Raw genomic sequence first — 16,013 nt, 5'->3', positions numbered from 1 at the left:
GAGCGTTGACAATTTTCCTCTAATAAAGTGGGTTTTAAGTTGACTCCCTCTAGTGCAAAATAATTGTTATGGCAGCAGGTACAACTGGTGCTATCACTCACACCTCGCACATGACACAGAGATAAAAAAGACCTTTTTTGGTTTAGTTTTCCATGTCAGAAGTCAAATAGGATCCACCTATGTGTGGTTAAGAACAGTAACACATTCCAAGAATGCAAAATATTTTTTAGAGGCATTAAATATAATGCAGAGACACGCTATGAGGAGAAAGCCAAAAGGGAACGGATGGAGCTGGGTAAAAGAAGGAAAATCCACCATGACCAGTTTAACAAAATTGTTAAGAAAAAGTAACTTTTTCAACAAAGAAATATCAGAGAAATTAAAATATGTTCTTTTTACTGCCCTGCCCAGTTTCCCTTCTCAAGAGCGCTTTATTTGGCAGATCCTTAAGGAATCTTAAAACCCAACGAAGGAACAGGGCATTGACCGTCAATGTGCTTTAAGCGGCTCCACCATTTTGAGTATTACCTTTTATGCTAATGGGAAAAGGATAAAGTCAATAACTTTCAAGTCATACCCTTGAAAGTTCATTTGTTCAGACCATTTCTTGTTGTTTGGAGACACAGTAACAAAGTGAGACACAATATTAAATAACATCTGGCCATGTGTTTTTTTTAAAGACTGAAAGAATTATTTCTGAGGCAGCTCAGTACTTTTGCATGACGATAGGTCCTTGCATGCGCCTTTCATGAGTTATGTTAACAGTCCCAGCAGATATCAGATCATCAGGTGCATGTCCGGGGGATATCATTAGTTGGGATGTCATCCACTGGAGTGGCTTTGGTGCCACTCGCCAAAGCATCCGCTCACTGCTCTAACACCAAAGCCATTCATATTAATAGACATGAAAACATCCAATCAAGTATCTGAAATTCTGGTACCATATTGCCAGAAACGTAAGTGACACAAAAGCACACATACGACGTCGGACATGTGAATGCAGTGTCAACATCTGCGAATTCAGGAGGTCCATATTGATAAAGCAATCGTCCTTTGAGCAGCCGTCTGTAGGATGTCTGTCGCATTGTACAGAACGGAGATGAAACATCATCGGACTCCCGTTTTGTAGTCTGATGCTTTCAGATTTCTCTTCCAGACTTGAGGGATCTGTATCACAAACAGGAGAAAAAATACTTTCACTTACAAAACCACACTTTCATCTGCAGTGTGTGTGTATGTGTGTGCGTGTGCGAGGATTACAAGAGGGGGAACTGAAGGCTCTAAATGTCGTCCCAGAAATGACAGCAGTCGTCTCCATATCATCCCGCTGCCCAAGAACATGAAGCCTGTTACCAGCCAGAAAATGCGAGGGTCCTAGTAAAAAGAAAACAGTGTGAGTATATTTGGGTAAGAACATACAAAAAGTGCAGTATGCAATACAGACACAGGTATGTATGTACAGATGCACAATTAAAATGGTGTGTAAATGACTAAATATATTCTAAATAAAACATGTAGACATATACTGTCTTTAAGGAGTTACTTAAAACTAATTATGTAATTAAATTGTTTTTCATAAAATATCAAAAAGGAATAACGCCCAGTTTATCCTCTCAACAATATAATATTAAGACAAACAAGACACAACTTCTTATACGAGTTGTAAATGGCAAACAAATGTGTAACTCCTGATGTAATATTATTCTTATAAAGAAGCTGGCTCACTTCTTCGAATGACGACTCCAAATTCATTCCAAAGGCCACCCCTATGAGGCCGAATAAAGAAAGGGAGAAGGAACCCATCGACAGCTGGAGACTGAGGCGCATCATTACGTTACGATGGCTGCAGTAAAACAGATGGCACATGTGGAGCCAGAAAGTTATTGGTCTGTCTCAAGACAACATGAACGCTGCAACGTAATCATTCCTCATGCTCATACCGGCAAATAAAATATATTCAGTTTATGTCATAGATAGTGGATAAAATAGACAAGGAAAATATTTTTTATAAAAAAATATATCATAAAAATGTGAGAAACTTAATAAGTTTGAGCTCAACCATTTAAGAAGATATCCTCTAAGGTTACTGGGCATTTAGTGCAAAATCTGTGCGTGTGTGAATGTGTGTATGTGTGTTTGTGTATACCTATCCAGATTGATAAAGATAACACTTTCAGAGTCGTCTATCAGCCCTTTTAGCTCTCTGGTCTTGTTCCCCAGCTCCTCAGCCTGTATTGAACGGTTTATGGAAAATCAACAATATACTAATATGCATGACATGTAGAAAATATTTAACATTGTGTGCCAGGGTTCAATACAATACAAGAAAAATGTTCAACACAACAATAAACATCCAGGTGAGTACAAATGTAAGGATGGTAGTTCAAATGATTAATTCAATTAATTTATAAACATTTTTTTACTGAGCATTATGCATTATTGTGAGGTTATTTTGATTTCAATTATTTCATATAATTGAAGGAAAAAATAACTATTTTGTATTCAGCTGTCAATTACCTGCATATAGTAATTATCCAGTAACAGTTCCATCTCCTCAGCATGGTCAATACCCAAACTGCTCTCCTCACTATAGAGACAAAAGATTAATAAGATTAATAACTAAAAGACAGAAATGCCTGGTAGATATTCAAACTAAAAAGAAAAAATTCACAGATCACTCATTATGAATGAGTCTGTCAAAATGTATATTCATAATTGAATTGACTACATGCTGAAATCACTCAGCAGTAACATTTCCCCCACTGAGGCCTCTTCTTTACTTCTATGAACTGATAGACGTTCACAGAAGTGTTTGTGAGTGCACAACTTACAAAACTCTTGGGTCCGTCCACTTTGTGAGACACAGTTCTTCAATGATCTCCTCTTCATCCAAAATCTTTAGCAGGGTATCCTTAAAGACTTTAATGTCAGTCTCCAACTCTGATAAACTGTTAGAGATACAAATGTCAAGGGGGTGGACTGAGTCAGCCGGGAAAACAAAAAACATAGACATTTAAGATAAGATAACATGAAAAAAACTAAAATAGTGGGAGACTGAGCTTTGAGCGGGGCCACCGCACATGTTAATATTTACTTTTTTTTAAAGCTTTAATATACAAGTTTAAGGGCTTGTTTGACAGTGGACGGCTCACATCCAGCATTTACAACGTACGTGGGAGAGGTGGGACAAAGTCATTGTTATGCAAGTCACAAGTAAGTCTCAAGTCGTTGCCCTCGAGTCCCGAGTCAAGTCGAGTCAAAGACGAGGCAAGTCCCAAGTCGAGTCAAAAGTCAAAGCCAACAAGTCTCAAGTCGAGTCCAAAGTCTTACCATTTTAGTTTCGAGTCATTTCGAGTCCTTTTATTATAGTGGGGACGGGGAACCCTGGGTGATGGTGCGCTGCCTCACAGACCTAGACTACGAAGGGAAGGGTAATGGTGGATCGACTGTGACTGTGTTATAGTACTGTAACGCTCACCCCAATGCTGCAGCGTAAATAAGGAGGCGATGACTGGCTTGCAACTCCGCTGCATTTATTTATATAAAACAACTCAACTTCGGTCACTGTTGGCCGTCACCACGCCGAACGAACACTTCCGCATACACGGCCCCCCAAAACTCGGGTTGTCTCGCGTAACTACAGCTGTAACAGAGCATAACGTGAACACATGCAACATCTGCATAACTGATTAACTAATAACTTTAACTCAGCTCATTACACTACTTTAAAACGGACGTTGACATAATGTTGGCGAGGATTTCCATCGGAGTCTGAATCCGGGTTCAAAAATCCCGATTTTTGTAACCATGAACGAGCTGTCTCGTTGATACGGTCAAATGGACTGCAGTGATTGGATGATGTTCAGGCAACGCGCGCTCTCTGCATACAGGTGGCGCACATTTTTTTGACAGATGCAGATAAACAGAGCGGCGCGGTGGTGTGAAAATGTTTTCCCCCAGTTTTCATGGGAAGTAGCAAGTCTTCTCGAGTCAAAAGGCTCGAGTCCAAGTCAAGTCACGAGTCATCGATGTTAAAGTCCAAGTCAAGTTGCAAGTCTTTGTACGTTTTGTCGAGTCGAGTCTGAAGTCATCAAATTCATGACTCGAGTCTGACTCGAGTCCAAGTCACATGACTCGAGTCCACACCTCTGGTACGTGGTTGTGTGCTTTACCTCTTGCTGTTCTGCAGCAGTACATGTAGTTTACTTCTATCAGCAGAAAGGCTTTTAGGATCCAGCAGGGATTCCAACGTGTCCAACATTACTGGTTCGACGTCATTCAGCTGAGCTTGTAGGGTGTTTATCTATGGAGTCAAATGCACAGAGACACATGTTGGAACAGAGCCTCAATGCACAGGCAGGTTTTCATCAGGCCTAGAACATGCTTTCAGACAGGAGGTGCAGGAGCTCTGTAATCAGCCTCACCTTGTGCTGCAGGATGACCTCCAGCGCTCTGAACTCAAAGGGCAGAGAGTGCGACTGTGAAGCGAGCTGAGGGGCCAGTTCCAGAACCAGCCAACGTTCCAGTCCCAAACCACGAAAATCCAACACCAACAGGGACTGCGGGGTCACGATAGCTTTCAAAGACTGCGCAGAAGCACAGAGGGGGGGAGGGGGGGGTAGCCTTTATAGAAAAAAATGACACATTTGCATGCAAATACTTGAAGCATGGCTGTTGTTTTAATAATTTCATGTTAATGGGTTATGTGCTCAGTGTGTGCACGCACAGTTGTGTATGCAGAACTACAGCGCACGTGAATGACTGCTGTCTCCATAGCGGACTCTGATCATTGAGTATTTGCAGTACCTGACAAACAAAGTGTTTGTTTTCCTTAAAGGGACAGTTAAAAACCCCAAACAGGACGAGTCCACATAGGACCGAAGCTTGTCAGTGTGTCAGTGTGCAGACCTAAAAAGCTCCAAGACACGGCTACAGAACAGAAGTTGCTGTGTACTCCAGGTAGCGTACCAACCGATTGAGGTTTTTAAATTCATCTAGCACGTTACCAATGGCAGAACTAGAGAAACATAAATCAGGCTGTTACTTATTAATTATTGTATTCCGTCTTTTGTTAGTCTTTCTAATAGTTGTGAGAGTTCTTTTCCGTTTGAAACAAATGTAGTTTCTATGGCTTTTATTGCATTTATCAACATAAATGTATTTCTACTTTTAGTAAACTCGTTGATTAACAGGTTGCAAAATTACTTTTGACACCACATTAAATCTTCACCATTTGGCAGTCTAATAAAGTAAAAAATCTTAGTTATCATTGTAATCGCAACCTATTAAACTGAGAGGCTTTTGAGAAAAAAGGTGGAAAGGTGTCCCGATTTAGAATATACAGCTATTATTTGTCTTTATCATAAGTCAAATTCTTATTTATTGATGAACTTCACACTTCTTTATTCTAACCGCAAGATGTCTGCATTGAAGCTGCTCGTACATCTCGGCCTGCTGCTCGTTCTGTCGTGTCTCTGCTGTGCAGAAGAACTAAAGTGCAGCACATCTGCTCACAAATGTGACGAGTGCATCCAGTCGGGACCGGCGTGTGCTTGGTGTTCCGCGCCTAACTCCAACCTCCGTTGTGATACCTTGAAGGGTCTGCGGAGAGCAGGCTGTCTTAAGAGTTACGTGTTCAACCCTCGAGGGAGGGTGCAGGTTGTCAAAAATGACAGCGGGTAAGTGCACAGGTTTCATGGTCCGCTGCAAAACTGTTCACACCTGGTAAGTCAGCCAGATAAAACACAACCGTCTTCTCAGCTTAACTCTCAAACAGGGAGTGCAACAAAAAAATGAAATGATCCAAAACTGATATGAGCAGCTAGATTAAAAGGAATATTATTTGGTCAAGACCAAAACAACTTCTAAAAAGGTAATGCCCTTATTCCGTAGCACTGAACCAGCAGATGCTCACACCCTGTCCCTCCAGCCCCGGGAGGTCTCCCTTTATTTGAGGCCAGGTTTGAGCGAGTCCTTCCCCCTCACCATCACCGTGCCAACAGAGCAGCCCATAACAGAGCTGATCATGGACACCAGCACTCTGCCAGCAGGAGTTAACATCACATTCAAAAACACTGTGAATGAAAACCCTCTGGTTGTACAGGTCAGCTAAATGAAAAAGAAATGGACTTGATGGATTTGAAAATAGAAATGTTTATATTAACAGTGTTTATTCTCTAGGTGACTGTCACAGCTACCCAGTGTCCCAGTGAGAGGGACGACTTGAACCAGAACAGGACTGGGCCCTGGCCTGTCCACATTATACCCAGAGGTTTTTTACAGAGCGTGAAGTTAGAGATAAATCTGGAGTGTGAGTATAACTTCAGAACCACGCAACGGTCAATATTTGGTAACAAAGAATAAAAATCTCTATTTTGGCCAATGAGATAGAATGGGTCCTTTAACAACTTGTATTGAATGCTAAAAGGCCAACATTTAACATCTATAAAGTGATAAAAAACTCAATTAAAATCCTAGGTCAGTGTGACTGTTCAAGAAACCATGAGGAAAACAGCCCTGGCTGTGGAGGCCGCGGGGCTCTGGTGTGTGGGCAGTGCGAGTGCCTCGCGCCTTACACTGGACAACAGTGCCAAAGAGACATCAGCTCAATTCCTTCACAAAATGATGACTTCTGTCGCTCGGGCCCGAATGCCCCCGTGTGCAGTGGTAGGGGAAAATGCCGGGAAGGATTCTGTGAGTGCGAGACGCGAGCGAACAAGGAAGAAAGATACAGCGGAATGTTCTGCGAGTGCAGCAACTTTGATTGTACATTCGACAACAACAGGTACAATACGCGATCATCAGTAAGCTATGTGATAATGCCTCATCTGTTAATTCTGCTCAACACAGAAACACATTGTTTTTTTTATCTAACAGAATGTGTGGAGGCCATGGGAAGTGCGAGTGTGGACGCTGCGTGTGTGATGAAGGCTGGACCGGTGAAGTTTGCGCCTGCACCATCGAGACCGCTTCTTGTAGCTCGAAAAACCAGAAGCTGTGTAACGACAACGGGATGTGTATATGTGGAATATGCAAGTGTGAATCACATTACTTCGGCCGGACCTGTGAGGACTCCTTTCTTTAATTGGGCAGTTATCAGCAGTAAAAAGGAGTGTCGAAGAGATAAGGCTGGCTTTCACTGATCGGAAGAGTGTGTGAAATAGTCATTTGAAAAGTAATTAGCGTAGCTACATAAAAATACAAATGGTACAAAAGCAGGTTGGAATACAATTAGAAAGTTCCATCAAATGGAAAATACAAGCATTGTGAAGTACAATATTAACAATTCCAAACAGTAAGCATCAAACAGGTGAAACTATAAAATTATGTAGAATGATGAGTCATGTAGCGTAGCTACTTCTGTATATGTTTAAATTTAGGAAAGGAAATTGGTAAATAAAATACCTTCTAATCTTAAAAAACAAGGTTATAATATGTTTCCTTCATGAAGTGACTTTAATCAGTTTTCATTATTTTCTTCCCCTGTGTCATCCTCATGGCGGCTTCATGTCTAATATCAAAAATAAATCCACAACCAGGCAAAGTACCTCTGGTATGAAATGGGCAGGGCCTTTTGGCTCTGTGTCTCCCTTACAGAGGGTTTGAGGCTCTGAGCACCATCAACATCTATCAGATCCCTTCTGAAAACCTATCCTGATAAATATGCATGGAGCGTTATATTTATTAAACTATTATTCACAACTATAAGCTTATTGCTGGCCATGTTATTATTGATTGGGGTTGGACTCGTGATGATAAAAGGTTGCTGTATAAAACATAAAGTGGGCATACCTCCATCCGCAGGATAATGCAGTTGTTTCTAGCTATTAAGCTGGTACTGTGCTGAAAGCGAAGGTCCCTGGCCTGAAGGCTAAGCTCCTGACAAAGCTCTGTTTTCTTCTTCTCTGAAAGAGAAAAGAAGAGGGGGGAGGGGTGTTGGAATATAGCCTTTAGTGAATATTTTTGTTTCATACATTTTTGAGCTCATAAATATATATTCTGTTTTCAGCATCCTCTTTAGAAAGAGTGTATGTGTGGTTTTAGAACAATAAATCTAACAAAGCGAGGGAGCTGACCCGGCCCTTAATGTGATGCTCACTGCTAAAGTAAAGCTACAAGTAACACAGCAAGGGTGATAAAGAGTGAATTGTATGTTCGAACGGTGCATGGCATGCAACACAAACTTCAGCCCAATGACATGATATGAACTTAAATATGCAGACAGTGGTCTCATCAAAGGATAGAACGAATCATCTGCCTCAATGACGAGCATGGTTGCATACCTCAAATAAAAGATAATTTAATAATTTGATTAATTTTCCAACACTTACCAAAGGATGTCACATTTCCCTCTTGGTCAAAGTTCATCTGTGAAATAAACAAACAAGAAACTGATTACATAACAGTTTTATTGAATCCTAATTCACAACATTTTTGAAGTGAGAAGATGTTAAATCTATCTAAAGAAAAATGTGAAATTCAATAGTCCGTTTGATCATTTTCTCCAAAACCATCTTGACGCAAAGTGTTTCCTAGTGTAAGAGCAGTGACTACTGTTCAGTAGCCCCCTTTATCTCTTACCACTACAAAAGCTGGAGACAGACTGGAGACCTCCGTCACTCTGTAGCGGACAAAGGACACTGTTCAGAGAAAAAAGAAAGTTACGGTGAACCACATGCAAAATAACCTTTTTCTTCTTTGACATAAGCAAAAGTAATGGACACATTATGTACTGCAATCAAGACGAGGTAATGTGCAGTTGATAACAAATGGAAGGGGTCAAGTCAAAGGGGAATGTACTAGCAGCAGGATTTAAAAACAATGGAAACATATAGCCTGTTGTACACATACTAGCTCTCATTCTTACTTGGCCATGGGGCACTTTGCTGCAGCAGGTTCTCCTTTCTTAACGCAGCGGACTGATGAAATCTTCTGGGTTGACATCTTGACACTGGCAGTATTTGACTGAAAAATGCATCTGATCCAATTCTGCAGTAATTCCTGCTGCACAATCCCAGTCTTCTAGTCCCATGTGGCACAGAGTACTTCAGTGGGGAGAGTGCTGTGTTGGCACAACAAAGGAAAATGCTCCTGGTCCCAAATGTTCTTGAGGGGAAATAAATGACCGAACTCAAAAGACGCTTCGGATGAAAGTTGCCACCAGATGGCGGGTACATCCTAGAGTTCATACAGCCAGCTAACAGCACCCTGCGTAGAGACATCGCCACACTCAGACACCGCTGCAGCAAGGAGACCACAGGACATGCATCGGCAGCCGAAGGTGTTGGAGACAAGGAACCTGCATGAACAAAGGGAGAAGGAGTAACAGGCGTAATGTAGTTCCTGTGTGACGTTTGACTGGTTGTTTATGAGACGAGACGTATCCACAGGTAGAGGACAGTTTGACCAAAACAGTTACAGCACTAGTATAACGTTACATTGGTTCAGATAGCTTCCTCTAAGGTCAACCCTGCTGTATGGGGTCTTATCTTTCTTTAAAGTTCAAAGTGGTGTCTGCAGCGTATTAGTTACTTAACTTGGTTAACGTTAAGTTTAATGCTAGTTACCGGTTAGCTGCTAGCCTTGGGTTTTGTTTAGAATTAGAGGCAGAAAACGAAGTCCCGGGAAACAAATGTAATTTACCTTTAGCCAACTACACAATCTCCTAAAACAGAGTGTTCAGGCCCAAAACAAAGTAGTCCAGATTAGAATGATGGAAGAAATGAGCCAAGAAGAGGGCAGAGGCAAGAGCACAGTGTGTGAGTACAGTGTGTGACCACAATGCACCGCGGTGATGACGAGGTAGTTGCCAAAGATCGTCTCTAGAGAAGTAACTTACAACACTTTAAAATGTTGACCCATGTTAATACTACTGTGGTTTGATACTTCGTTTTAAAATGAAAGCGTACAGTAAATTATCTAAGTTTTAGATGTTGGTCCTATAAACAAGGCAGAAAACTGTCCGAAGTGGGTGTTATCCACGTGTTTAGAGGTGACTTTTTGTGACATCCGTAACAGATATTAGCGGTTTGCGGTTTGCCTCTGGCTTCGCGAAATGTGGACTCACAACATGAGGCAACAACGGTGCAGCAGCAGCAGCTGAGGTGTTTGTCAGCATCAGCACCTCAGATAACCGGAAGGATGCTGTGGCGAGAAGGAAGCGCGTGGATTCCATTGTGCTGACGCCGAGTGCGAACATCTCCGTCCTCAAACCGGACCACGTCCATTTTTTTGGTTTAATTTGTCTTTCTTTTTCCTTCGTTGTTCTCTTATTGTTGTTGTTGTTGTCGTCGCCGTCGCTGACCCGCATCAACAGCTGCCATGTTCCCGTCATGCGTGTCGAAGCCCGCGGACTCCTCCGGAACCCGCAGCTCCATCGCTAAGCTGCTGCTCGGGGTCTTCGTGGTGTACGCGCTCCACACCGCCTGGCTGCTGTACGGCTTCCTCAACACCAAACCCTGCGACGGCAGCACCGGGGAGCACTGCATCACCTCCTACCTGACAGCAAGAGCCCGGCTTCAGGTGAGCGCAGGCCTCGGTTTCATCTGGAGAGTAAAAAGGACGAATCGAAGATGGTTTTTACCAACAAACAAAGAAAAAAACGCAATTTCTGTCAAAATCTCGACATGCATTAGCCGGGCGTCTTCGTCAGGTTGAACCATTAAGGGTTTCGCTGACACATTGTAACAGAGAGGTCTGCATATAGTTAGGACATGGCTAGCTCATTCATTTTATTTTAATTTCTGCAGTTACATCTCATTTTTGACCTCCCAACTTCATCTGAATTGAGGAAGACCACCTCCCTTCCCTTCCATCTTCTCTTCTTCTCTTGTGTTTATTCAGATGAGTGTCTTCACCTGCCTTGTGCCAGACAACAGCCAACTCCACCTCGCTGTAAAAATAGACCCCTTTGACCCAGACTCCACGTTTGAGAGGTTGGCTTGACATGTCGATACATCTGTAATTCATCGGAAGACTTTCTGCTCAGTGCTGTCTACGACCCCAACAGGAACTTTGTCCTTTCGTGACTCATTGTCTCGCTCCCTCTCTCTCGCTGCAGGCAGGTGAATGTCTCTCTGCCGGAGCGGACCCGCGCTAACGGCACCCTCTTTGCCGTCGTGTACGTTCACAAAGCCGGTGTTTCCCCTCTGGAGGACAGCAGAGAAGTTCACTACGCGGCGCAGCTTACCACCTACATCACTCCCACATACAGAGAGGGGCAGAGAGACGTGCAGAAGGTAAAATGTAATTGAACATCTTTTAGAGTTACCGTGTCAACTTCACCGCAGGCCCAGACATGAGCCTTTTTTGCAAATAAGTTGTTTTTTGTGGCTCCATCAGAGGTCAAGTCCCAGATCAGAGCACACCGTGTCCCACTGGAGGCCTCACCTGGCAATTACTTTGATGTCGGAGGACTTCACCTTCAACAGAGCGGGGCTTCCGAGTGATGTGCGTCGCTACATGAGAGTGTAAGTCGGATAAAGCTCCGTCTGTCAGAGTGCTTCTGACTTATTACTAGTATTATTTAGTGCTAGAGTGAGGAAAGCGTTCATTCAGTGATCTTCTTAAAGCATCTTCAAAGTATTTTTAAAGCCTTTTATCTGTAAAATAGTGGCATATACCCTATATGCCACACAATACGTTGCACATATATCAGTGAATCTTTTCTTACGCTCCCCTTAAATGAAGTAATATCTTTTTGTGGCCACTTGTCAAATAGACATTGCAACTTAAATTGCAATTTATTCTATTCAAATTACTTTTATGGTCATTAGGTGAACTCAAATAGTAATTATTAGAAAACTATTAGAAAATAAATCTGCAAAAAATAACATAACATGTGATCCTTTAAAGTGGTCTTCCCTAGCCAATGGTTCATATAGTTTTAATTTTCATAAACTTCTACAACAGTAAATAACATCATGATTGCTGCATTGCAGCTAGATCGTTAAGCAAAATTCTTTCCTTGGTAGCTATTTATATGCTCGCATGTGTATATTTGTTCAACTCCACCTGGCTGTAAATAAGCAATTTGCCCCGGTCCATCGTCTCTGGATCAAGCCGAGTTCCTTCTTCTCCTTGCAGCTCTCAGGAAGGCCGACAGATGATCTACCTCCCTCTGCTGCTGGTCAACGAGCTCAGCTTCAGAGTCAGAGATCTCCTGGTGGGACAAGTTTACCCAACACGTTTAACCTCGTCTAATAAACCCTGGGTTGTGAATAAAGTAACCTTGTATCTTTATGTCCACACATTCATAGGAGATCAGCAGCAGCACTGTTCAGCTGCCTCTGACTGTGTCCTACGAGGGAATCTCTTTAAGGGGATTCAGATTCTGGGTGCATCTACAGGACGTGGTTTATTCCCTGCGACAGTTTGGTGAGCTAATGAGATATTTAATACAGCCCACTACACACTTCAGCGTTGGCTTTTCATATCCTTGCGGTGAGGAGATTCACTTGAACAAAATGCTTTGATGCTGCATCCCGATGTTCATCCAGGCTTCACTGAGGAGAACATAGATGAAATTAAAGAAACTTTGCTGGGCTCCAACCTCTACCTGTTAGTGTTGACTGCACTCATCACAGCTCTACAAGTAAGATTACACCACACCAGAAAAAATGCCATACAGTAAAGACATTAGAATCCAGCTGCTGATATATATACCACGAATTATAAGTTCATTTATACATGCAGGTCTCCAAACGGAGAGTAGAGCATTGTAAAGTTACAAGCATGTTTCCTCTCCACATCTTTGATTTACCACAGCTCATCTGTGAATTCTTGGCTCTTAAAAATGACTTCAGCTCATGGAGAAAAAAGAAGAGCATGATGGGAATGTCCAGAAAGTCAGGTAGGAACATTAGGTTAAATCAAGCAAGCCTGACTTCTCAATATTAGTTTCCAAAGGTTTTTGTCAAAAATTGAACACAGGAAGGCAAGGACCACGGTTACAGTGAACTGCTCCTCTGGTCTCTCCCCTCTCTGTCCGTAGTTCAGTGGCGTTGTCTCAGCACTCTGCTGATCTTCCTCCACCTGCTGCAGGAGACCAGTTTACTGGTGCTGCTCCCTGTTGGACTGGGAGCATGTGTAGAGGTATTTAGTACAAGCAGCCTCCTTCAACAGAAATAGTAAAATAAAGATCATAGCAGACAGTTTTAACTCACTAACCGGTCTTATCCCCAGGTTTGGAAGGTGTTTACAGTGTTTAAGATCCAGTTTCAATGGAAAAGCTCCAAGCTGCATGTGAGTATGGTGCCAGTTAATCTATTCACAGTAGATGTAACATATGATTTGTTGTGGTTCCAGATGCAAATAATCAATACATTTGAATCCACTGTGACTGTGCAGGTAAATAAGCTAGATGAGGAAGAAAGAAAGACAGTGGAGTACGACTCACAGGTCTGATATTTTTCTCATAAGTCAAAGCTCTGGTTTTATACTCAGCTGCAGGCCTTGAACATTTTGTGTGTGGTTTCATCTCCAGGCGTCCAGATACTTGTCCTACTTGGTCTACCCTCTATGCATCAGTGGAGCTATTTTCTCTCTGGCCTACTTTCGCCAAAAGAGGTGAGCTTTGCCACGTAGCTTCAAATGTTGCCACCAGATGTCATACACTCGTTTGTGTAGTCTGCTTGTAACATTTCAATACAAACTCTTTCCTGGTTACATCTTGGTTCATCTCCACCTACTGTACTGAAGTGTTTTAGGCAGTCAGATTCAGATCAGGCCTGAGTATTTCTTGAATAAAAGTAAGACGTTTTTTGGTTTTAAACTATTGTCTAAACTTTTCATACAAACTGTACACAGACTTAGCAGCTACTTTGTTAGATATTAACATTAAATTGTATTATATTGACAGTTACTACTCCTGGTTGGTCAACACACTAGTTACAGGTGAGTTTACCTCAACAATCTGTCACAGTGGAACTAAATCCTCTTTATGATTAATCGGTTCATTTGTAAACTTGTTTTTCAATATAGTTCACTAAAAACCTTGTAGTTTTTCCTCATTTATTCAAGCTATTTGTATGCTAACCAGCTTGACCTCTCCTCACAGGAGTGTATGCCTTCGGCTTCCTGTCTATGGCCCCACAGCTATTCATCAACCACAAGGTCTGGCATGTCTAGAAGAGTATAAAAGTACCAAATGATCGGATCATAGTGCTGACTGAGAGGAGTTGAGTGTTGTATGGACTATCCTCTGACCTGTCTGTGTTTCTCCACGCCTCTCTGGATCAGTTGAAGTCAGTGTGCCACCTGCAGGGGACAGTGCTGCTGTATAGAGTGAGTGTGACTAATTCTCCTGCTCATTCACTAACAGTAACACTTCTCAGCCAAGTGCAGTTTATCTTTGCATTCCTAAACCTTTTTTCAGGAACTTTGTATTCAAGTCCTCCTGTATTTTACAGTGAACTCTGTGGTTTGATTTGTATGAATTGTATTCTGTAGCTTTGGCTTGTGAATGAGTTCATTATTCTATGTCTTCTTCCCCTTCCTCTCTCTAGGGCGTAAACACGCTGATCTCAGACCTGTGCTCCTGTGCCTCGTTTTTCTCCTCGTCTGGATCTTTCTCTTCCTCTCATCAACTATCCTGCTTCAGAGATGAGATCCTCTTCTTCCTCTACCTCTATCAGCGAAGGTAGGACAGTTTCCTCACATTGCTACTAAACATACTCCAGGGTTTCATCTAACGCAGTGGTTCTCAACTTGTCTGGCTCCGGGACCCACCTTTACCCCTTAATGACGACCCGCACCCAATTAGCTGGCGGTGTCGACGGGGAGGGGGGGGGGGGGTTGTTGCGCTAGCGGTGTCTTAACTTTTTTTTCTTCCATGCAATGGCCCGCAACCCACTACAAACCAGTTGAGAAACACTGATCTAATGTATCTGTTAAAAAAACGTTCTCACGGGGATATAGTACATGAGTCCCACCTCAATACGGTTTCATTTTATAGTCTTGCACTGGTCTTGGTCCAGTGCCTTGTTGTTTTCAAGCTTGGTTGTTAAGAACTGGGCAAGTCATTTCCGGCTGCTAATTTGGGATCAGTTGTATCAAATGTTACCCGATTCTTTTAACATAACGCATTAAAATAAACGTCCATCTCCTTCTTAACGTACCTGTAGATGGTTTGTTACGGTTTTTACCCACTCATCGACCCTTTGGGTGGATGTGTGTGATATGTAACTCTGCTTTCATTTGATATCTCCACAGGCGTTATGCCCACAAGTCCAGGAGGCGAGAGTCTGGGACCCACGGCAAGAAACTAAAGACTCAATGAGGAGAAAACAAAGGCCTCTCCTTTCCCTTTTTCACAGATGAATGCACAACACACACAAAAGCAAGGTAGAAGAGGTGAGGCTCGGGCAGGACGCTGGTCCACGTTTTCCACAGCAGCTTCAAACTGATTCAGGATGATGTTGGTGCACACTATTAAATCGAATCGAACCACAAATATGCGCAACATAAAGTATTTGTTCTATTTGGAGTCTTTGTGATCGGGGCTAGAATTTAAAATGATGTTTATGGTTTGAACATTGCATGGCTTTGCATCAAAAGTGTGTAACATTAGACATACAAGTGCAACCTGGCCCCAGACAGTTGTGAGAAGATCAAAACAACATGAAGCATTTTATACTCTCCATCGAGAATATATACAATAAACCACTTATGCTGAAGGTGGCTGAGGTGCTAGTCTGATCCGGTCGTACATCTCGTCTGTTGGGTCCATTTAATGTCAGGGGTATCCAGAATTTTGTTAGATAAGTAGTTCCTTTTGCGTTTTGTCATCCCTAATGTACACGTTTTGTGTATTGCATATAGATTTAGTGCCACTGTGCTGTATAATTATTTTCTTAAGGTTGACTTTGCAATGTTAAAATATAAAAAGAGCACACTATTTACAGCAAGTTTGCTGCAAATATCTTGATGGCATGTGTCTATGAAATCCCTGCAATGCATTTTGATAACATAGAATATACCTGTATAATAAATTATTGATTTGTTCTCCTTTATTT

General features: G+C 42.2%; 3 protein-coding genes across 4 annotated transcripts; 2 read left to right on the top strand and 1 right to left on the bottom strand.

The window, feature by feature from the left end:
- Position 1: 1 nt before the first annotated feature.
- On the bottom strand, positions 2 to 9,800 carry mrs2 (magnesium transporter MRS2). Of its 2 annotated transcripts, none has more exons than XM_037452885.2 (13): positions 9,643 to 9,800; positions 8,867 to 9,298; positions 8,581 to 8,639; positions 8,331 to 8,367; positions 7,792 to 7,904; positions 4,425 to 4,586; positions 4,173 to 4,303; positions 2,832 to 2,948; positions 2,518 to 2,587; positions 2,147 to 2,229; positions 1,726 to 1,843; positions 1,261 to 1,374; positions 2 to 1,167 (listed from the first exon to the last, which is right to left on the bottom strand). In XM_037452885.2, the coding sequence occupies exons 2-13, from the start codon at positions 9,219 to 9,221 to the stop codon at positions 1,108 to 1,110; spliced, it is 1,419 nt and encodes a 472-aa protein (XP_037308782.1). In that variant the 5' UTR covers positions 9,222 to 9,298; positions 9,643 to 9,800; the 3' UTR covers positions 2 to 1,107. The 2 variants fall into 2 exon arrangements, with proteins under 2 accessions (XP_037308782.1, XP_037308783.1); XM_037452886.2 differs by lacking the exon at positions 9,643 to 9,800 and adding an exon at positions 9,567 to 9,585.
- LOC119197013 (integrin beta-1-like) lies at positions 4,831 to 7,543 on the top strand. The gene is made up of 6 exons (XM_037452890.2): positions 4,831 to 4,959; positions 5,419 to 5,678; positions 5,893 to 6,103; positions 6,181 to 6,310; positions 6,478 to 6,784; positions 6,877 to 7,543. Exons 2-6 carry the CDS (start codon positions 5,419 to 5,421, stop codon positions 7,082 to 7,084), a joined length of 1,116 nt encoding a protein of 371 aa, XP_037308787.1. The 5' UTR covers positions 4,831 to 4,959; the 3' UTR covers positions 7,085 to 7,543.
- Positions 9,801 to 9,871: 71 nt separating the features above from the next.
- LOC119197008 (lipid scramblase CLPTM1L-like) lies at positions 9,872 to 16,010 on the top strand. Its single transcript, XM_037452880.2, has 17 exons — positions 9,872 to 10,521; positions 10,843 to 10,934; positions 11,060 to 11,237; positions 11,341 to 11,468; positions 12,085 to 12,163; positions 12,258 to 12,375; positions 12,498 to 12,592; positions 12,766 to 12,850; positions 12,992 to 13,092; positions 13,183 to 13,242; positions 13,348 to 13,398; positions 13,484 to 13,566; positions 13,859 to 13,893; positions 14,057 to 14,112; positions 14,239 to 14,283; positions 14,505 to 14,638; positions 15,211 to 16,010. The coding sequence occupies exons 1-17, from the start codon at positions 10,321 to 10,323 to the stop codon at positions 15,275 to 15,277; spliced, it is 1,608 nt and encodes a 535-aa protein (XP_037308777.1). The 5' UTR covers positions 9,872 to 10,320; the 3' UTR covers positions 15,278 to 16,010.
- The last annotated feature ends 3 nt before the right edge of the window (positions 16,011 to 16,013 follow it).

Source organism: Pungitius pungitius, chromosome 11, assembly GCF_949316345.1.
Source record: "Pungitius pungitius chromosome 11, fPunPun2.1, whole genome shotgun sequence".
Classification (NCBI taxonomy): domain Eukaryota; kingdom Metazoa; phylum Chordata; class Actinopteri; order Perciformes; family Gasterosteidae; genus Pungitius; species Pungitius pungitius.
Note: the sequence above shows the minus strand (reverse complement) of the source record. Positions and strands in the feature narration are given on the sequence as shown.

Coding starts and splice junctions, on each gene's coding strand:
- LOC119197013 (XM_037452890.2), top strand. CDS start 5,419: ATGTCTGCATTGAAGCTGCTCGTACATCTCGGCCTGCTGCTCGTTCTG. Junction 5,679..5,892: donor GTTGTCAAAAATGACAGCGG/GTAAGTGCACAG, acceptor CTTATTCCGTAG/CACTGAACCAGCAGATGCTC. Junction 6,311..6,477: donor GTTAGAGATAAATCTGGAGT/GTGAGTATAACT, acceptor TTAAAATCCTAG/GTCAGTGTGACTGTTCAAGA.
- mrs2 (XM_037452885.2), bottom strand. CDS start 9,221: ATGTCTCTACGCAGGGTGCTGTTAGCTGGCTGTATGAACTCTAGGATG. Junction 4,304..4,424: donor AGGTCATCCTGCAGCACAAG/GTGAGGCTGATT, acceptor TTGACTCCATAG/ATAAACACCCTACAAGCTCA. Junction 2,230..2,517: donor TGGATAATTACTATATGCAG/GTAATTGACAGC, acceptor CGTTCAATACAG/GCTGAGGAGCTGGGGAACAA.
- LOC119197008 (XM_037452880.2), top strand. CDS start 10,321: ATGTTCCCGTCATGCGTGTCGAAGCCCGCGGACTCCTCCGGAACCCGC. Junction 12,376..12,497: donor TTATTCCCTGCGACAGTTTG/GTGAGCTAATGA, acceptor ATGTTCATCCAG/GCTTCACTGAGGAGAACATA. Junction 13,894..14,056: donor GGTCAACACACTAGTTACAG/GTGAGTTTACCT, acceptor CTCTCCTCACAG/GAGTGTATGCCTTCGGCTTC.